The sequence below is a fragment of the Populus trichocarpa genome, chromosome 17, assembly GCF_000002775.5.
Source record: "Populus trichocarpa isolate Nisqually-1 chromosome 17, P.trichocarpa_v4.1, whole genome shotgun sequence".
NCBI classification, from domain to species: Eukaryota; Viridiplantae; Streptophyta; class Magnoliopsida; order Malpighiales; family Salicaceae; genus Populus; species Populus trichocarpa.
In genome coordinates this window covers 15,094,278-15,116,305 of record NC_037301.2, presented here as the reverse complement: position 1 = coordinate 15,116,305, position 22,028 = coordinate 15,094,278, and the positions used below count along the sequence as shown (strand labels likewise).

Genomic DNA, 22,028 nt, shown 5'->3' with positions numbered 1-22,028 from the left:
ATGTACCTGGTTTCGGATACCAAAGCCGTTGATTTCTGTCTCTGTCACTTGGTGATCAATTGCCTAAGAATTTAATGGAACGCCTATCTGCTTTGAGAACTCGTGTTGTTGTTATGGCTGGCCAAGAAGCACCAACAGTTTCAAGAACAAGGAGAAAAAGTGCTACACAACATGGTAGGTTGTAATAATACCAGTGCAGATTGATAGATCAGCAATAGGTGAAGTTGTTTGAATTTCAATGTTATTTGTTGTCTGCAGGAGGTTCAACATTGGCCGATCTTCACCAGGCTCTTCAAGACTACTTGCCTGTTCTGTTGGGATTGTTTAAAGATGGAAGCCAGCTACAACACAACGTGCAATTTGCGTGGATGAATCAAGAAGATGAAGCAGAGGTGGGTGGGAGTGTGCTCTAGCTCATCTATTTACTATCAGTTGAAATCTTCTGTTTTATTGTTTGCACTTCCTTCTGAGATGGAGAATTATTGATTTGATATGTACTTTGGAATTTTGTAGGAAACAGCCATTTCTAATGCATGGTATGAGGTGTTGTCAGTTTTGCATTTGATGGCGATGCTATCATTATCACAGGCCAACTTGTTACTTCTTCCAAGAACATCTTGTGATGGTTATCAGCCAAAAGTATCGGAAGGTAGTTGTTTTCTATAAACTTTATGTGAATCGAGTGATGAAGATTGTTGTGTGTGACATTTCTTAATAATTTTATTTCTAGAATTGAAAACTCATTTGGCAAACATAAGGTCTTGTCCTTGTCCAGCAGTTTGGAGAGTAACTGCTGGGTCAGGAAGCCATTTATGATATTTCTTATACTGTCTATCTGGATCTTGGCTATAATTGCATGCTCGGTGTAATTTGTTTTAATATATACAAAAAAAGAGAGATTGAATGGCGTGGCGGACAGAGGTGTTGATCTAATTAGTGACAGAAATGTTGGTGACAGTTTAGTTCATAAATATGCTTTTCAGAATCTACTGTCCTAATTAAGTATGGGCATGCAATTAGAACAGCAGGATATTTCTTATGCATTTCAGCATATAGCCTCCAATCAATTAACCATCCATCTAACTTGAAGACCACAAGAGTATACTTAATTTGAGTAATAGATAGATGGGTGTGAAATGAAACCTAAAAAACTTAATTGCTCCAACTCAATATGCCATATGAGATTGAAAGACCAAATACCATTATTCACTTTTGGTCTTACAAGTGCATGGTCCTAGATGGGCAAATTTGGTGATAATTCTATCCTTTAGCATCTGCGTGATGAATATATATATATATATATATATATATATATATATATATTGTTTAGATTTTTTGTATTTTATAAGCAATATTTTTTAATAATACAATTTCTAAACCAGGGAAGATTGCTTCGACTTTGATAGTAATTTGAAAACCACAGTGAATTGGGAATGTTACCTTGTTTGGAAGGAGTTTTCCATGTGTTTGAGAAAGCTGCGTCAATGATTCAGAAATTTATCTTGCTAGTTGATCTAATCATATTTGATGTAAGATGAATTCATGTGCATATGCTCAGTTGTTACCTTTCACTATGCTTCACATTAGATCTCCACTCATCCTGTTACAAAAGTTTAATTTTGCTCCTTTATTTTTGTGCGTCTGTAACAGAGAATAGGCGAGCATCAGTTGATATTTTCTTGAAGGCTGCAGGGTATCTGGATTGTGCTGTTCGGCATGTGCTTCCACAATTTCCTACTTCACTAAGGTTTGCATAGCTGAAAGACTTATCAAGAGTGGAATTGCTCATGTTTCATTATAATTATCTTCATTTCATATCCAATCTGACTTGAATAACTATTGCTTCCAGGGAAGATTTACCAGTGGACCTTGCAGAAGGTGTTCTTAGAGCACTTTGCCTTCAAGCATTGGGACAGGTAGTGACTTATTTTCCTTTATGGTTTTGTTTGATGAAGTCAGAAATTCTGTCCATGATATCCTCGACATGTATGAATGGCGGTTGCACATGGAGACTATCTAGAAGATTTTAGATGAAACTTCTCTTTTTACATCTTTCTTGATTACCAATACATAAGTTGGCTACCTACTAACTGATATCAATCATTTTCTTGCATTGTTGATATATATGACTCCAACCCCTCTTCTTTTTAGGCTTGAAGCACATAAAGGACGTATTAGGAGCAAGAAACCTCTTTGGGCAGTAAAATTGTGATGATGATTTGTTGGAAAAACCCCTTTTAGCAGTTGACATGTTCAGAATGATTAAGATTTCTACCTTCCCCACTTTTTGTTTGGAGTTGTCTCTTTGAGCTGCTAATTCATATAGACAGTTCTCTTTTACAGTTTTCAGATCACCTCCTTTTCTTGTTTCCCTCTGTTTTGGTTAAATATTCTTTTTACTGTCTTATGGTCTTTCTATTCTTTCCATCTGATGCAGGGTGTTGATATCCAATTAGGAATGGCAATCGATAGTGCCAAAGCTACTCTTGCAGTGAAGCGAAGGCTTGCTTGTGAGATGGTAAAGTACTGGCAGCAGGTATGAGGGCACTAACTGTGTTCATCCTGACAAACAAATAAATTATAAACTCAGTTTTTGTACAAACAACAGTTGTGTATTGATTACAAATGGTTCCCTTGTAGCTTCATCTTCCTTTTTCTTTATTGTTTTCTTGACAGGCTCAAGATAATATAATGAACCTTCCATTAGCAAATGGTTGGGGGGAAAAGCACCGGCTCTTCATAAAGTGGAAATATGTGGAGGCAAAGGTATGCAAAAATTGCTTTCATTTCTTTGTTTCCTCTCTGTATTTTGTCATCATTCACATTAGAGGCTGTCCTTCCTGTTGCTTTCAGATCTTAAAACTATGAAAATGAAAGTGTGTATTCTCCCAATGCAATGTTGCGCAGAAAACATGAACTAGTAATAATTGAACCAACCATCTAATTCGCAGCATTTGATTGGCATTGGAATAGGGATATTAATGCTGCCTTAAACACAATGAACTTAACTAGCTTCCTTTCTTCTTCTTACCCTACTTCTTTGCTTCCCATTTTCACCTTTTTCCACATCAATGATCAAGTGATTGGTAAAACAAGCTGAATTGCACTCAAGAAACTGTGCTTGCTGTAACAACTCTCAAATTGCCCTTGACCTTTAATCTCATGACAGCCTGACATATTTTCTCCTGATTCTTGAGCGCTAAACAAATGGTTTTGATCAAAACTGATCAGTAACACCTAACCATCTTGTCCACTCAGAATCTTCCAACACACACACACACGGGCTTGTGCACACAAGAGCAACCAGATAACAAAAAAAATTTGTGTGCACCAGATAACAAAAATAATTTGTCTTTATGTCATTTGACCTTCCCAAAGCGTGAGACTTGTTGCAATTTGGATCAGCAGGCTGAAATTGGTTTAACATATTCTCACTGTTGACTTTTCTAGCCATTTACTTGTTGGCTCGTACTTTGTTGCTCATTCCCTGCTGTAATTAGATAATATGTTTTTCTTGTGTTTATTTTAAAATCCTTTCTATTGTATTTTCCTTTTCATAGCTATCAATCAAAATCACCTTTCTTGTATTAATATTGTTTCACCAAACCAGGCTGCAGCATACTATTATCATGGTTTAATCCTTGATGAAGGGAACACAGAAAAGTCTCATGGGATGGCTGTAGCTGCTTTGCAAGCTGCAGATGAGTATTTTAAAGAAAGTAAACGATCATGTGAGGCATTCAATGCAGCTTCTCCTTTGTCAAGGTAATGCATCTACTGAAGTCCCTCCAGCTCATTACCTTCAAAACTTGCCTTTCTGTGATGAGCAATGCTTTGGATACTTTCTCATTTTATTTTATGGTCTAGTTTGTTTGTTGTTTTTTTTCCCCTCATAATCTCAATACAATGCAAGTTGTCAGGGGATCTTAATCTTCACTAAAAGAAGCAGAAACGAATTCATTTTTTCTTGATCTCATTGCATGCTACAAGGAAGTCTATGATACCATTAAAAAAAACAAACCGTTGCTAGGATTCTTAGCTGTCAATGCTTCAGCGTCTTGGCATGTCTATGGAATTGTTAATGCTCTACCTTGTTGTTTCCATGGGCCTTTGCATTAGGACTTGGATTTTCTTAATTATGTGACTTTTCTTATTGAATTCTACGCGAGTGATTGTTAATGCTCTACCTTTTCTCACTGACTGACAACTCTTACCCATACCTTACCATTTCTTCAGGTCTCCTTTTCAAGTTTTGATTTGTCTTTGTGCAGAAACCCACCGCTTTGGGGAACCATGAAGTACCTCTCTGAGAAAATTCCAAAAGATACTTCTAGCAAGGTGCGGATAAACCGTGATCTATATTCCCATGAAAAGTAAGTGGTTCTTTTAGCAGGTGAATTTTTCCTTGGAATCATTTCCAAATTGCTTGGTTAACAAGCGGAGTCACCTGATCCTGTAATTTGGGGATTTGGTGATGTTGATTGCAGAATCATGGAGACAGCACCAACATTGCCTGATTTTTCTTTGGCACTGAAACCTGATGAATTTCAGCTCCCTCCTGTGGTCCCGTCCTGGAATGAGGATAATGTTGGTGGTGGACAAGCCAGTTCGAACCACCTGAAGGGTGAGCGAAGATAGGTCATACTGCATTTTCAGAAAAGATACACAAATGGGGCCAAAAATTTGTTTTGAGACGTGGAATTGGCAAGTCAACAAGAGAACCATTCTTAGATTGTGTGCCAAACCTTCCTTTTAGCACCCGGTGTTCCAGCCTCTTCTGATTTTTTCCCTTCTGCATCTCTTCTCCCTTTGTCAAGACCTGTAAGTGATCTGTGTTGTCGACCTCTGTACAAGTTCTTGTTGTGTGTAAATTAGATACTGCTTGAAAAGTGTTGATTTTTCTTTACCAACAATGACGTTCTCTTCATTGATATTGAAATTGTCTAGTTTGATAGAAAGCTGGTGTGAAAAATTGATTACAGTTGGTGTGTGTGCACGGCTTGGAATGGCGTGGGAAAGAAATAATGTCATCATTTTTCTCTGTTTTTTTTTCCCGAGTAAAACCTTTCTTGATGTACAGCAAACATTTGATGCTGCATTTTTCATGTTATATAATCTCAAGATTAGTATGTCGTCATTAAGATTGATAGCAAATGAGCTGCTTCAAGTGCCTCATCAAATACCATCTTAAAAAAATAGAAAATCATATCATTTCACCAAATAAAACTCTGATAGAGAGTGACAAATGAATCCGGAAGTTGCATGAACTGCAAGCAGCTTGGTGCTAAACAATAAAAGGCCATTATCACATACATCTAGGTTGTCATATTGCACATAACATGAAACTCGGTTTCCTCAGTTACTAATATTTCCGATTTCGTAATGCTGGATTCATTACTGAAGAAGTAAACCAGTTGTGCCACAAGGCTGCAACTTTAAAAGGTCAATCAAACTACAATTCTGTTCTTGGTAAATATGCTGCTAATCTTCAATAACATTGCCACCATTCTCAACCACTTGCTTTTCTTTTTCTTGTTCCTCTGTAAAATGACAGTGATAAGACTGATTATTGATCTGATGTTACTTTAAATGGAAAATAAATGATAGCTTTGTTAATTTAAAATGGCTAATATTCATAAGAGACTTCATCACACATGCAAAATCAAACACTGCACGATCACTTACCCATAAGTTTACATATTGCCTTCAGTGTACGTCTTTCAAGCTTATCGTGCTTCTTCTGCACATCTCTTCGCAGGTCCCAGTTTGGCTTCTTTGGAGCAATGTTGAGAAATGGATCCTAAACATCCACCGAAAGTCAGTAACACAAATTATAAGCAGAAGCAAAAAAATAAAAAATAAAAAATAAAAAAAGAGTGAAAAAGAGCAAACTCACAAGACACAGGCTACTACTAGGAAAATTTGGTACTTGAAGGTCACAATTACCTCTTTCTTCTATAATGGAGGAGGTACTGATGCAACAGGATCTTAAAACTTTGGTAGCACTGGCGGAGCAAGCTTACCCTCATGAAACTCCTTGTCTTGAGGAACATAATTTCGAAACTTCATGCTGGGATTACTGAAATGAAGAAAATGCAGTAGTATACATTAACACATACTCTATGACATGATCAACACACGCATACTCATGACGCGCTGCTGCTGCTTGTTCGACGGACTCCTTGAAAAAGGTTTATAAAACCACCACGCTTTACTCTGGTGGTGATGTTTCTTATTTATAAGAAAGTACAATATTCATAATACACATTTGACAACTAATGTAGGATATCTCCTAAAATATTTCCTACAATCCAGAGGATCATGTGATCAGGATACAATATTCTTGCATCCTTAACACTGCCTTGCAAGCTTAGTGTGGGATTGACCTGAACACGAAGCTTGGAACGAAAGAAAATATAGAGAGATTGAGAGAGACTCTTTGTAAATATATCAGCAGCTTACATCTAGGATGGCACAAATTGAGGTTGAATAGCACTAGCGGCAATTAACTCACAAATAAAATGATAATCAAGAACAATATGCTTAGACTGTTTGTGAGAAATAGGATTAAGAGTTAGGAAGATTGCACTTTTGTTATCACGGGTAAGCGAAAATTGATGTTTCATAAAAACCCTGAGGTCCTGAAGAAGGTGAGAAAGCCAAAAAACTTCAGAGGCTGTGTGAGCCAATGCTCGATAACTAAAACTAGAAACAATGAATTGTTTCTTAGCACACCACCAGACAAGGTTTTCACCATGAAAGATTGCATAACCAGAAATGGAGTAACGATTGTTAGGGAAACCAGCTCAACCAACATCAAAATAGGCAAGAATGCCTGTAGGTGGAGAAGATATCCCATAGTGGAGTGTGCCCTTGACATAACGAAGAATACGCTTGAGTGCTTGAAGTGATCTACAATAGGATATTACATGTATTGACTTACAAAATTTACAGCATGAGCAAGATCGGGATGAGTAATAGTTAAGTACTGTAATGTTGCCACCATGGAGCAATACAATGTGGGATCAGAGAAGGAATCACCATCACTAGTGAGCCATTGAAAAACAATCATGGGTATGGACACCGACTTGCTATCAAAAAGTTGAGCACAAGCAAGGCACTTAAGTTGTATAAAGGGATCAAGGCATCTAAATACCTTGGGAGATATCCTATAACCAAGAAATACAATCAATACTACGAGAGGCAAACTTATAAAAAACATAATCTCGTAAATAAGAAAAAACACGAAAGCCAAAAGGATGAAAATTTTCATATGTGGTTGGCTTACCATATTGTACCTCATAAGGAGACAACCCATCAGGAACAAGTGTGGGCAACTGATTGATAGTGTTGAGAACAATACTAAATGCCTCAACCTAACAAGATAAAAGGACATGAGATTGAAATAACATAGCAAGACCAGTTTCAATAACGTGTCAATGTTTAGCTTGACCGTTCTAAGATGGAGTGCAGGGGCAATAAATTTGGTGATGAATGCTAGAAGCAATGAGATAAGATTGAAATTGATTACTTATAAATTTAACCTCCCAATCATTTTAAAAAGTTTTGATCTTATGTGAGGATTGAACTACAACAAAGGTTTGAAATTGTAGAAAATTTTTAAATGCATGTGATTTTAATGTCATGGGATAAAACCATGTGAAACAAGAGTGATCAATAATAAAAATAATATAAAACAATCATTTGAAGAAGATATAACATAAGTAAGGTCCAAATATCACAATGAATAAGGTCTAAAACATTCTTAGAGTGCTGATCATTAGAGGTGAAATGCAGTTTGATAAGCAACACACAAAGTAGAAAAAAAAAGTAAAGAAATAACAAAGAGATGCTCTTTTTTATTCAATAAAGAAATAACAAAATATGTAATAACCCAAACATGCATACCAAACAATATCATAGGAAGTATGAAGGGAATTATTTTTAAGAGTAGAAAGAAACGTTGAATGACTACGCTCAAGCACATAAAGATTATTTTCACGATAATCGGTTACCACCATCTTTTTTATTGCATGGTTCTGTATGGTAAACAATATATCAATGAAAGTGTTAGAAAGTGGATAATCAAATGTTAATTTGCTGATAGATAACAAATTTTTAGTGAGTTGAGGGGTAACTAAAACATTTAGATTTGTATTTTTAGATGGAGAAAGAGTACACATGTGGGTGATTGGTAAAAAAACTCCATTACCAACTATTGCACAATCCTTACCATTATAGGTTGCAACCTTGTCCATCTAAGATGAATCTGGAGGCATATGAGCAGAGGATCTAGTGTTTGTGTACTAGTCAGTATTGGTACCTACCAGAGAGAATTGAGAAAAAGATTCAACAAGGTGAGCATAAGAATCAACAACCCTTACATATCGATCATGATATTGTTCGACATTGTGTCCTTCACTACGATAGATTTAGCAACAAGGAGTATACTTTCCACGACCCCTACCATGACCAACATTAAAAATTCCTTTACCATATAATTTATTCCCTCCGTTACAAAATGTATTGGAGATGCCTTTAGTGGCAGTGCAAGCAATTGATGAAGCAACATGTGCTTCAAGAGATTTTTGAAATATTTCTAAGCTTTCAGCCTTTGAAACAAGATCATAAAGAAATGACAGAGAGGAAATAGAGAGCCGAGTGGTGGAGAAACATGTATCATAAAGAAATGACAGAGAAGAAATAGAGAGTTGAGTGGTGGAGAAACAAGCAAACTCGGGACCAAGACCATGAAAGTACCAGTAGACCTTGTCAGTGTCATCAACAGAACGACCCATGACAGCCAGTTGATCGCATATTGCCTTAAGAGAGTACTCAGTAACACTGTGAATACCTCGTTTCAAAAGTTGCAAGTCATCCTTAAGACGAATTTATGAATCTTCGATATATGGCTAAAAGCAAACTCCAGCGCAGTCCAAATACTATGAGAGGTAAAGAGATCAATAACCTTAGCCATGGCTTTCTCTATGAGACAGGGAAAAAAATAATAATAAGAAGGAGCTGATCTTCAAATGTCCAAACAATATGTTTGGGATTTGAAACTATAGAAGAATAAAAGGTGATGATTTCTGGAGGCTCAGATAAAGAGCCATTAATGTAGTCAAGAAGGTTTTAAAAATTGAGCAGCAGAAGAACTTGGTTGCGCCAGAGAAGATAATTGGAAGAGGAAAGCTTGATAGTAATCATACAGAACATTGTTTGAAGAGGAAGAGAAGAGCTTGGAGCATTGGAAGTTATTGGGTCGATGAAGTTTAATCCAAGAATGCTTTGATACCATGAAAAGGTTCGATGGAGTTTAATCCAAGAATGCTTTAATACCATGAAAAGGTTTATAAAACCTGTCAAAGAATCAATTCAACCCAACTTAAGCTGTTAGGTGAAGTCTCATGATATGATTTATATTATTTTTTAACGCACCCCCTCAAGTGAAAGTTCTTTGAACTTGAAACTTGTATAGACCTACATTACCTTGTATTTTATTTTTATCAAATAAATGAGGATAGTAAGATTTGAACTCGTAACCGTTTGATCATTAAGACTCTGATACCATGTCAAAAAACTAATTCAACCCAATAGCTTAAGCTATTAAGTAAAATCATATGATATGATTTATATTATTTTTTAATAAAATCATCATAATTTACTTTGGGGGTGATGATGTTTCTTATTTATAAGAAAGTACAATATACATATACGGTAGAATGTACAATTGTACAATACACATAACCGCCCTTACCCTTTTTCTTCTAACTGGTCCATTGCCTTCACGGGTTTTATTATCGGTTTGATAAATCGTATTTTACTAATAATTTCACTGTTTGATTAAATAGAAGAAACGGAGATATGGTTGGAACCAGTCTCTCGAAACATTAACACAACTATAAAGCATCTAGCATCTATATCTTGTCATATGATAGCTAAAATCTGACTTGGTTTGATCGGTTGAAAAGATGTTTTTAGCATAGTGATTTGATGTCTGTCAGTAAGCATGCAGTGGGCTTGCATTTCCATTCAACAATTTTCTACTTTCCCAACGTAACTGTATATATTCTTAATCACTGATATTTTTTTAAAAAATTGTAAATATAGAAAAAAAAAAAACAATAGCATCTAGGATACGAGTGAGAGCTAAATGGCCGGGGAGAAATGAAAAGAAAAAAACAGGCCTAATGCAATACGTGGCATGGAACTCAAAGCTTTAATTTAAACCTGCAATTACTAGCTTTGATGCTGATTAGATTGTTGGTAGATAAGCTATCTACCACCAACAAACAATCCCCCAAGATCGTCACCTTCCTCAGCTTCAACCTACCAAGTTTGATAGAAACTGGTGCATCAACTTTAAGATCTAATGGAATACGTCCTGTTTGTTGTTGCTCTTGCAATGCCCTCAATAAAGTGCTTCCGTACTGTGTTTGCCCCGTTAAGCTCACATCCAGTTTTGTTATGTTCTGGTGACCTTGGTAGAATTTTGGTATTGAACCTGCACAGAGCTTAGTGTTTGTGTACCACACACTCAAGAGCCCACCTTTCTCGTAGTAAATTCCAATTTTCTTGTTGGGGTTATTGGCTGTGATCTTCACATCAAATTTAGCATATAGGGACATATCAAAGTTGAGCCTCAGGTCACTTATGCTCAAACTATCAACAGAGTAGTTGGGAATTTTTGGTTTGAAGACCAGGTAAAGAATGCCGGCAGTGGCTCCGACAATAACTAATAGCAGGACAAGTAGACCTACGGTCCAACATACGCACTTGCAACAACAGCTTCTTGTCTTTTGTGGTTTACTAGACTGCATAGCTGCTGGCATGGTGCGTAATGGCAGTGGAGGTTGCTGCTGACTCTGACTCGAACCACCCTTTTCGGATGTTGCCAAGCCTCGAGATATCAACGGTGCTGTTGGTGGTGGTGCTTCAACATCTACTGCTGGATGAATTTTCGGCTTATCTCCCGTCATCTGCGTTCTTGTTTTTTCCATATCAAAACTTAAATGGAGACTTGGAGTTTGTTCTCAATGGTGCTTTCTTCTTTCCTTTAAACCAGTTGTTGCACCTCAAAAGCGTGCAAGAAAGCTATGACAATATATTAATGCCATTCGTAATTTATACAAGTAGAGGGAGCTAGCTGACCGGAGAAGCTTCCTAGTAATTTATGACCTATGATTTTGTCCTTGAAACACTTTGGTTAGGGAAGGTCTTGACCTTCCACACCTAATAATTAACGACACATGGGACACACTTGATACGAGACAAGGTAGTTCAGCTAAGTAGGAAGTCTTTGTTCAAATTTCAATCACTTTGCATGACAGGAATCTTTATATGCAACATGTCTACCCTGGAAATTTATAAAAAAATAAAATGAAAGAATGTGGCAAGCCAGATTCCAATTAATTAGGTGACCAGTGACATCAATGCTTGACAATTACAATCAAACACGTTACACGTATAAACCTTACTGAAACATTACAGTTTATTCTGGAGGACAAAATTGATTAAAATAATTATTTGGGATATTTCAAAATTGGTATAGAGCCCAACGATTAGTTAGCTTTTTCAACATAATATTCCTTTGAATTCCACTATTTCGCAGCTAGAGTATAAACATTATTTATTTCCTAGAATAATTTGCTTGCACTGCAGCTCGTGAGTTGTATCCTGGTTGAATTGGATGAGGATCCCAGCAATAATGGATATATGATCCTCTTGGCAATGAGAACAAATTAGTAACAGAGAAAGTGTGCTAGCTGATCATGGATGTCCATTTTCATTTGTTCAAATCGAAATTAGCACTGCAAGTTTTGGAAATCCCAAGGACCACAACTTAACATGATTTTCACTGAGAGAGTTAAGATAATTATTTGATAAGCATGCATATGATAGATGCACCGAAAAATCAAAACACATCGAGTGTGGAACTTATGAGTGCTAGGGACGCTCCGGCCAAAAATGATGCTTCTGGTCATGGAACCAGTAATGGAAAGCTCGTTGACAGTGCAGTGTGTGACAAATTCATTCCTTTGTGTTGTGATGCTGCTGATTCTGATGCTCAACAAGATGTCACGACCACTCAATAATACACGAGCTTCAAAATAAACTTTAAACCAAAAAGGTTTTAGAATAAGCGCTATAGTTTTTAGGGTATCCATCAAGATGGTTGCCATGTGACTTCCACTCAAGAAACTTGCAAACTCCCTTACTGCTATCCTGTTGACCACAGAGCATCTCAACTATCCTTTTCTTTACGGTCAAGAAACTCCAGCCCACAAATTCAGAGACATGAGCTCCATCAGATGTGTTCTGAATTGTTTTTGGTTTTATGTTCACTGAATTTCGATTCTAGGAAAAATAATTAGTTGAATTTACAAGATTGTAAACCAGGAGGACTCGAAACAAACCCAATCACGAAAAAGAAGAAGCTGATGGGGGCCTTAACGAGTGAACATCCACGACTCAATTCACTTCTTCACCAGAACATACATAGCTACTCTGGGGCTGCAATATTCTGGATGCCACCGTGTCTGCTCCACACGCCCAACAACAAATTCCTTCATCGCAGCATCAAGGAAATACTCGAGGACAGCATCTGCCACAGGAATAAGCAATAAGAATTTTAAAACTTGCATGTGTCTGCGTGTGTGAGGTGTGTGTGTGGGGTGTGCAAGCATGCATGGGCATGGGAGACTGAGACACTCACCATTCCGAAGTTCTCCGGCCAAAAATATAGTTGTTTGGGCTCCACAGAGTTGCACCAATGTGTCCAACAAATCTACCACAGCACCTTCACTATAGACCACATCCGATCCAAGGACTGATAAGCAGAACACATAATCAAGTTAAAATGCTGCTTTTCCAAGGACCACACAAGCATGATTTTCCAAATTTTTGATCATTCGCCATGTATTGGAAGAAATTCAGGAAAATGAGCAGGCTACTGCAACTATCAGCTAATCCAAGTGCAAACATTGACAATTCTAAGAAAGAATGCTAAAGAAGTCTACTAAAATGTTTGCTATTCCACAAAATTAATACAGTTACTCTATCACTTAGAAAAATCCTTATGATATGTTGCTAGCATGGGGACCAATACCAGCTAGAAAAATAATTGCAATATGCAACTCACTATTTATTTTCATAAGCAACTTAGATTACACTGGATAAACTGTGTGAACAGATAACAGCGAAAGGTTTTGCAGCCAACATGAAATTTGTGTTAATGTGCTTTTCCAGTACTATTGAAACAGAGCTAGCACACCCTCACCTTCCTGTCATGAGACATCTGAAGGATCCAATCCTTAGTCTCTTAAAAGTTAAATGACTCCATATAACTTATCAGCTAAACTAGTTGTCACCTGCGCCAATTATCATGATAATCTTACAAACAGAAACCATGAAAGAACAAATATCAATACAAATAAAAATCAACTTCATGTACATCTTATGATGATGATGGAAATGCTTGAGTTCCTGATTTCTCAAGTCTTGCTTCTCAGTACCAGAAAATAATAACCTCTATCTTTTTTGCTGTTATTCTCAGCATTACTGTGTATCTTTTTTTTTTTTTTTAATTAGATTCATCAATGGACATGTGCCAAATTTATTGTATATCACCTTTCTTATGAATGAAATGTATGCTTGATTTTTCATAGATAATTCATGTGAAATACTCACATGAACTGTCTGCATATCCAATTCACCTTAACCAATCAAATTCTCTTGCAAATCACTGCCAATTATGATTTGAACAGTTCTGTAATTTCAAGAAATACACGTTATTCTAAATTGAATTGCCACAAATTTGTCACAATATGGATTCAATAAAACATTAAAAAGTTGCTCACGTGGAACCGATTAGCAAAAAATAGGTACATTTCAATTTCAATTCACGCTCCAGCAGGCAAAGATAACAAATAAGTCGTACCGTAATCAGGAAAAGGAACAATCAAATCCTGATCTGGGTCATCTCCCCATATGAGTTCCCTAACAACTGCAGAGCCCCGCACGTTTCCATGCCTCAGATTTGTTTCGATATTCTTTTTCAGTAACCTCAGTCTATCAGGCAGATCAGTGAGTGTTACTTGAGCACCCAAGAGAGCTGCAATGCAGCTGCAAACCATAAACATGAGACATATTCAACTCAAAAAAGTGAAATTTTTCCTCTTCTTTCTCAGCTAGAAAAGTTGAATTCAGAAATTAGAAAATTCAACCAGCCTAATATCAAAAAGTTTGAGTCTTTGCATGCCAAAAATCACCGACATTTCTTATTGAGCATCTTCATTTATAACAAAAGGAGGTCCAATTCCAAAGGGACCTCTTTAAATTAACTCATTTATCAGGCTGGATGGTGAAAAGTTTCCGCCTTTTGCCAGCCCAATTAAGAGAACAATTTTCCATAACAAAGTATGAATAAAAGGATAAAAAAGAAAGTGATAAAGAAGCAATCTTTACCCTACCAATCCACAGCCAGAGCCCAACTCAACAACCTTCTTGCCATGAAGAAGAAGCAGGCCAGAGTCGACAGCATGTTCCAAGAACTTCCCCAACACAACACCACTGTCCCACATGACCGAACCAGTGACTCCAGGTGTGCTCAATGAAGAAGGAGACTGGAGGATGGAGAGATAATGACCACAAGCATCAAGATTGAGTTGGAGAGAAGATTGGGAGACAAAAGAGTTTGGTTTTGAAAAAGTGGGCTGTTGGATACCCCACAAGAGCATGGTTTCCGCAGCAGCTGATTCTTCATCTTGTCTTAGCACCCTCACCTTTCCACCATAAGATCCCAATTTTATTTCTTCTTCCATTTCTGATTCAGCAACAGTACTACTAGCCATCAGTTTGATACCCTCAAACTCAAAGAGTTGCCAAAGAATAGCAGGAGCAGGAGCAGGTCTGTTGCTCCTCTTTAGATGGTGAGAAGCCTAGTAGCCAACCTTTTGTTGCTTTCTTGACTTTGTCGGCCCATCCCCAAAGTTTGGGGTCAAAGGATTTCCGGGCCTAAGGTTTGAGCTAAAAAAACATTCAGTTTCGAATTAGAACCGGTACATGATCAGGCCTCTCCTTTTTATGATAGCAAAGGGTATGACGTCCCATACCCATACCATAACATATACAAAAACCCATATCCATACCACCCGGTATTAAAGAATTGTCAATGCTAATTAATAACCTAGTATTAAAGAAAATATCCTAAAATTGAGTTGATGATTGATTTTATAAAAAAATAATTCAATTTTATTATTTAAAAAATATTAACAATGAGGAAATCAAAATTGAAAAAATAAATAAATTAGGAGTCATAATTAAAAAAAAAACAAATTGGTTTCACACCTTTTCCTTTATTTTTGCTATAGGATTTTTCCAAATATCCTTTTTTGATCATTTTAGGTCGGAAATTAATTAATCTATTTAGTTCAAAATCTTATTTTATTTTACATTTTAGTTTTTCAATTTAAAAAAGGATGGAGCGAGTCGTCAGAAAACAATGAAAAAGAGAGGGAATTATGTGAGTCTATTTTTTTTATAAAACAAATAATCAAAGTTAATATCAAAGTATTTCTATTGATGAGAGAAGTGTCTTCAAAGTGTTTTTATCTTCCATATTAGCTAAAAAAAATACATCATTATTGAGAGAGGTTTTTTTTTAAAAAAACAATTTGATTATGTTTTTTAAACCATATTTGAGGTTTTTTGGGTTGATAAATTAATTATGAGGTTCTAAAAGTGTTTAGTAGATTTTTTAGGTGAAAATAAATTGAAAATTAGATTTTTTATTTCAAAAAGCACCTTGCTCAACTTTTCATCCACCTTTATGCTATCTGAATTCTAAAAAGTAGACAACGTGTTGTTTCAAAAGAATTAGGCTATCCAGGCTTGATCGCTTGGCTTTTTTTTAAAAAATCTTTTCCCCACCATTTTCATACAATTTCTTAGAAATTAAATAAGTTAAGATATACTAGGTATATTTTATTAATTATTAAATTAATTAAAAATGTATTTTAGATATTATTTTATTAAATTCCCTTAAATTTTAATCAATAAAGATTATAGAAATGTTTTCAAAATATAAGCAAGTGTTTTTTCACACATCATGATTTTTTTTTAATTTTTTTAATTTATTGTGATTGTTTATTTTTGTCATAATATAATTAAATTAAACAAGTTTATTGAAGCTATAAATTCTGTTTTTTACTTTTAGAAAATATGCTACCTATGTCTAGACATTTTTTTATATTATATTTTTTTAATACAACCCACAGGTTAATGCCGGCTAACTATTTAGTTAAATGCTAAAACCTAAGGCTAATCTTCCTAGTAAAAAAAAAAACAATAATTGTACATGTATATATTTAACCCCAAGTGTTATTTTTATGTTATATGTTTTTATTTTTTTTTAGAGGTGAATTTTTATTACCAAGAACATATACTTTTTATTTTTATAAATGCATCATGTAAGTACAATTTATTTATATAAAATAAAAAATAAAAAAATTAGAAAACAATTATAATAATCTCTTTGAAGCACTATAAAATTAAAAAAGTAATTAAAATATTAATTACTATTAAAAAAGTGAAATAAAATTAGAGAGAGGATGTTAATTAAAGTTTAAATAAAAAAATTAATAAAAGCTTTCTGAAAAAGGAAAAAGCTAGGTGAGAGATTGTAAATTGAAAGAAATCGCAGGGATCTAAAAGTTCTATTTTTTTATATTAAATTTAATCGTTTTCTTTTAGTTTTTGTTAACTATGAATAAAGTTTTATTTCACAAAATGGATCAATAATTCATGAGAGAGAACACAAACTTGAAGAAATCTCAACACGTGCAACCTTGTATATGTAACTTTGAAGGATGAAATTACAATTCAAAAACTTCAATGATGAAAATAAAAATAATTGCACCGTTACGTTAGTATGAACATTGCACACGTAGTTCTTGGTATTCGATGATCATTCTTATTTATATAATCATCGGATATTTACCAATGTTATATCTGTTCAAATATCAATTTAAACGGGTTTTGGATTGAAATATTGCCATAGGATATTAATGATAACGTTAAAAATGAAAAAATGAAAAAAAAAAGATAGAGAGATAGATAAGCGATGAATGAGCAGCACCATTTCTGAAACAAATAACAAACGTTTGAAGATGAAAGGTTGTTGTTTTGAATTTTGATCCTCTTCTTGGTGATTATGGTACGTGTCAGCCACTTTGTCCTAATCTTGGTTCAATTCTTGTTTTGATGGTTCTATGCAAATCTATGTTTCTTTTGGTTTATTCAATGTTATTTAAAGTTCCATTGCTCTTTCTCTCAGGAGGTTCTCTTATGGACGTCTTGCGCAGATAAAATTCTTACTTCCTGAAGCTACACAGATTCATAAGATTATGTTACATGACAAGCTAGAAATCACCATGCAAGAAGTCTGATATGATTGCTCTGCTTCTAGCTAGGTATGACATTTCCCCCTCTATCAGTTTTCTTGACGCCTGAGTTTTCAAGTGGATCGATTCCTGTGGAATTGTGAATTAGTTGGCTTGAGTAAGAATATAACATTGCAGTTTAGATGGAGGGGGAGCTCATCTGTAGATCAGAAAACCTGCCAGCCTGATTCAACGCACCAGCTGATGCCTATTCATTAGCCTGACCTTCTTTCTCTGATTCACCACATGTTCCAGCAGCTAGCCTCTCTCCAGTCACAAAGGAGGAACTTGTGCACAAGATAATTCTAAATAGTTTAGATGTGTCAAAATGGCTCTGCCTTTATAGCACCCTTGACATTTTTCTTTTTGAATCACTGGTCAGTGAACTCACCCAGTCTTCTCTTACAGCCACAGGGGAGATTGAAGAAAAGATTGGGATTCTAGAAAAGCAAGTTCCGGATTGGATTTGCAGGATACCAGCACCTAGCGGCGATGTGTTGTACGAGTGGGCGTATCGTACATCTCTTTGATCTTACATGCAACCATCTTTCCATGAAGAGAGTACACCAGCGCAAATATTGTGTGGGGGCACCTTGCCATTAGAAGATGAATATGCGTGCTTCTCTGTATAAGTGAATATTTGCAGATGCTTATAAGTCACAATGAAACAAATTAATCTAGTTGTTTTTATGGTAAGAAAGTAACACCACAATTTCCCTTATGAGTTGGCCCTGTTGTCATTCCCTTCTGCCTCTCTGGCCCTGTGCAGGATCAAGAAAACACCAGGCAACGGTATAGCAAAGGACGATATCTGAAGGCATCTTGATTCAATACAAGTAAAACTGGCACTGGTGGGGAAATGCAATTGATTCATAAATTTGGAGTCTTGGACATTGTGTTCTCGCTTAGCTGGTCCTTGCCCAATTACGTGCTTTCTTTCATAGACTTGTGTGTTTGGCCTTGCTATAACTTATCCGTAGGCTACCTATCCATTGCTGGATACATCAGTCTACATAGTTTTATGTCCGCCATGAAAGTTGGTGACCAAAATGCGCCTCTTATTTAATTTTGATGACTTAGCTTTTCCTTGCTGAAAGTGGAATTTAAAACCCTGAGAAGGTGTTTTATGACACTGACCAACACATTTGTATGTCTGGTGGCATTTTTGATAAAATTATAAATAGGCCGACTCTGATGCATCTCTGCGTGCGTACTATAGATGAATGAAGCGCCAGAGCTTAAAGCTTCTGCTGCAAAGTTGTGCAGATCTCGTTACTCTCAAGCAAATCCATGCCCAAGCTCTCACTCAAGGATTACTCTTCATTGAGCAACCCTTAGCCTGCAAATTAGTTAATAGCTATGCTAAATCGGGTAATCCACATGATGCACAGAAGGTGTTTGGTTATATTCAAGACCCCGATAGAGTAACTTATACTTCTCTAATCAATCTTTACTTGAGCACTCAACTTCCAATCAAAGCCTTTTCAGTTTTTTCAAAGCTGGTAAATGAGGGTTTAAGGCCTGACAGCCATTCAGTTGTTGGTGCATTATCAGCTTGTGGAAAAAAACAAGATTCGCTAAATGGGAAGCTAGTGCATGGGATGATCTTTAGATTTCAGTTGGGGGCGAATTCGATTGTTGGTAATGCTTTGATTGATATGTATTGCAGAAATGGTGAAATTAAGATAGCCCAGTTGGTGTTTAAGCAAATGGGTATCAAAGATATGTCTTCTTGGACCAGTTTGCTTAATGGGTTTGTAATGTGCAATGGTTTAGAGTCAGCTAGGCGTGTGTTTGATGAAATGCCATGGAGGAATGACGTTGCTTGGACTGCGATGATAACAGGTTATGTTCGAGGAGGAATGCCAATTCGGGGTCTTGAAATGTTTAAGCAAATGAAAGCTGAAGGGGAAAACCAGCCTACGGTTATCACGGCAGTGGCTGTTCTCTCGGGTTGTGCTGATCTTGGGGCTCATGATCATGGTCAAGCTGTTCATGGTTATATCAGCAAAGTTAATCTCGATAAGGGTGTTACTGTGAGCAATGCTTTAATGGATATGTACTCAAAGGGTGGGTGCGTTGAGTCTGCTATGAAGATATTCGATAGATTGGTGAAAAAAGATGTGTTTTCATGGACTACAATGATATCAGCGCACTCATCTCATGGTAAAGGAAACCATGCCCTTGAAGTTTTCTATGACATGTTGGAATCTGGGGTCATCCCAAATGATGTTACATTTCTGTTGGTTCTATCAGGTTGCAGCCATTCAGGATTGCTTGTCGAGGCAAATAAATTGTTTAACGGAATGATCCAATGTTACGGTTTTGAACCCAAGATTGAGCATTACGGATGCATGGTAGACCTTCTTTGTCGAGCAGGGCTTTTGGAAGAGGCAAAAGAGTTGATTGATAATATGCCTATGGACCCAGATGCTGTTATCTGGCGATCCTTGCTTAGCGCTTGTATGAACCAGAGGAACTTGGGCTTGGCTGAAATTGCAGGAAAGAAGATAATTGAATTGGAACCGCATGATGATGGAGTGTATGTGCTCCTCTCCAACATCTATCATGTAGCAAATAGGATGAAGGACGCACGGAAGATGAGGAAAATGATGGGTGATCAAAAAGTCATGAAAAAACCAGCATGTAGTTACATTGAGTTAAATGGTGTTGTTCATCAATTTCATACAGAAAATGCAACTCATCATGCTTCCACAAAAATTTACATGTTGCTAGAAATGATCAATGAGCATTTGAGATTGGATACGGATTACTCTTTGTTGGAAATGGACTTGGTATATGACGGGCTGCTTTGAAATAGGGCAAGGTTTTGGCAGAGCATTGTGGAGAAGAGTTTTGGTTAAGGCAGCTGTGGATTGAAGCACTTGTAAACTTGAGACAGTTAAATTTTTTACATGAATTATGAAGATGCACTTTTCCTTTACTTAAGTGGCTCATAATAATTAAATTAATGAAGTCTTTTCTATGCTTTCTACATGAATTTTCCATACTTAGATTGCTCTTATGTCCACATTGATAGAAAACCAAATCAGATAGCTACCAAGACATTACTGTTAATATGTATAATATGGCAGTCAAGGAGACCATTTCTAATAACGGCAAATGTTGACGCTAACGTGTTCTCATGATCTCCTCCTTGTATTCTTCTCTCATCAAACAAGCCATGTGAAGTGAATTGAACTACAAACCAGAAATTAATTAAAAACGAAGTTGTTGGGATGATGCGATGTAGCAGATAAGAAGTTCTGACTTCTGACTTCGTACAGATCTTTGACATTGCAACTTTAATAAAAAACACACTATCAACTATTGTAATATACAGCTTTCTTTTATTGCCTAAGGGACTCTGCTTTCCAGAAAACAGGGTGTGGTTTTGGACCATCCCAATTTTATCAAATAATACACAAATATTAACAAAAACGGATCCTATTGTACGAGCTACTAAAGAATATAAAATATAGGAGCAGGTTTATCCAAGATCTTTTAATTGACTTTATGGCTGGTCAAGCCACCAGTTTAAATGCCATACACAGCGCTCCTTCAAAAGTTCTTACCAGAATCATGCAACCATGCAGGCATCCCATTGTATTGCTAATGAACTCTATAAATTAAAGCCTCTTCCCATTCATTCTAGCATAAACACATCACACACATTTAAAGTCACCCACAACGACAATGAGAGCTGCAATTCTAGCATTGTCCTTCCTTCTTTTTGCCTTAGCTGCAAATCAATATTTGCCTAGGGTAGCAGCTACTGCTGCCCCTGAGCCAGTGCTCGACGTCACCGGTAAGATACTTAGAACCGGCACTAGCTACTACATCCTGCCGGTGATCCGTGGGAGAGGTGGTGGGCTCAAAATGGCTAGCACTGTAAGAAGAACCTGCCCACTTGATGTTGTCCAGGACCGATATGAGGCATCAAATGGTCTCCCACTGAAATTCACACCTGTGAACACCAAGAAAGGCGTCGTCCGCGTCCACACCGATCTTAACATAAGATTCTCTGCTGCATCAATCTGTCACCAGTCAACAGCGTGGAAGCTTGACAACTATGATGAATGGACAAAACAATGGTTTGTCACAACCGATGGAGTTGAAGGAAATCCTGGTCCGCAAACAACAAACAACTGGTTCAAGATTGAGAAGTTCGAAGACAAGTACAAGCTAGTTTTTTGCCCTACAGTGTGTCAACACTGCAAAGTTATGTGCAAAGATATCGGGATTTATGTTGATGCCAAAGGAGTAAGGCGCCTGGCTCTTACCAACGTGCCTCTCAAAGTTATGTTCAAGAAGGCTTGAAGATCATGATCGATGATGCATGCTCAAATACAATATATATCAATAAGCTACGCCATGTGCTTCTGTAGGAATAAATTCCATATTTGGAAATTAAAATGTATCTCATGTCGTTACATATAATTACATATATGTTGCTAGTGACTTGATCTCTTACTTAATAAAGAAACAAGTTGACTATTGTGACGTCGGTGTCCTTACTTCCTGTGCCTTCATGCAAACTTGCGCTTCTAACAAATTCTATCGTAGTTCACGAAGAATGACCTCCCT

The 22,028-nt window shown here is 36.5% G+C and overlaps 5 protein-coding genes and 1 pseudogene across 6 annotated transcripts; 3 read left to right on the top strand and 3 right to left on the bottom strand.

Annotated features, from left to right (window-relative positions):
• LOC18106697 (uncharacterized) lies at positions 1-4,958 on the top strand. Of its 2 annotated transcripts, XM_052448781.1 has the most exons (10): positions 1-174; positions 259-392; positions 514-649; positions 1,651-1,747; positions 1,850-1,916; positions 2,438-2,536; positions 2,677-2,766; positions 3,611-3,765; positions 4,272-4,373; positions 4,488-4,958. In XM_052448781.1, exons 1-10 carry the CDS (start codon positions 75-77, stop codon positions 4,636-4,638), a joined length of 1,131 nt encoding a protein of 376 aa, XP_052304741.1. In that variant the 5' UTR covers positions 1-74; the 3' UTR covers positions 4,639-4,958. The 2 variants fall into 2 exon arrangements, with proteins under 2 accessions (XP_052304741.1, XP_052304742.1); XM_052448782.1 differs by lacking the exon at positions 4,488-4,958 and having other exon boundaries at positions 9-174; positions 4,237-4,323.
• A 523-nt stretch (positions 4,959-5,481) lies between these two features.
• On the bottom strand, positions 5,482-8,977 carry LOC127904486 (uncharacterized; annotated as a pseudogene).
• A 1,090-nt stretch (positions 8,978-10,067) lies between these two features.
• Positions 10,068-11,110, bottom strand: LOC18106695 (NDR1/HIN1-like protein 6). Its single transcript, XM_006372575.3, has one exon. It carries the CDS (start codon positions 10,998-11,000, stop codon positions 10,212-10,214), a length of 789 nt encoding a protein of 262 aa, XP_006372637.2. The 5' UTR covers positions 11,001-11,110; the 3' UTR covers positions 10,068-10,211.
• Positions 11,111-12,104: 994 nt separating this feature from the next.
• Positions 12,105-14,935, bottom strand: LOC18106694 (uncharacterized). The gene is made up of 4 exons (XM_024588686.2): positions 14,467-14,935; positions 13,940-14,124; positions 12,716-12,829; positions 12,105-12,604 (listed from the first exon to the last, which is right to left on the bottom strand). Exons 1-4 carry the CDS (start codon positions 14,850-14,852, stop codon positions 12,477-12,479), a joined length of 813 nt encoding a protein of 270 aa, XP_024444454.1. The 5' UTR covers positions 14,853-14,935; the 3' UTR covers positions 12,105-12,476.
• Positions 14,936-18,664: 3,729 nt separating this feature from the next.
• Positions 18,665-20,257, top strand: LOC18106692 (pentatricopeptide repeat-containing protein At2g29760, chloroplastic). The gene has a single exon (XM_006372572.3). It carries the CDS (start codon positions 18,665-18,667, stop codon positions 20,255-20,257), a length of 1,593 nt encoding a protein of 530 aa, XP_006372634.3.
• Positions 20,258-21,094: 837 nt separating this feature from the next.
• Positions 21,095-21,938, top strand: LOC112324719 (kunitz trypsin inhibitor 5). Its single transcript, XM_024588900.2, has one exon. It carries the CDS (start codon positions 21,138-21,140, stop codon positions 21,759-21,761), a length of 624 nt encoding a protein of 207 aa, XP_024444668.2. The 5' UTR covers positions 21,095-21,137; the 3' UTR covers positions 21,762-21,938.
• The last annotated feature ends 90 nt before the right edge of the window (positions 21,939-22,028 follow it).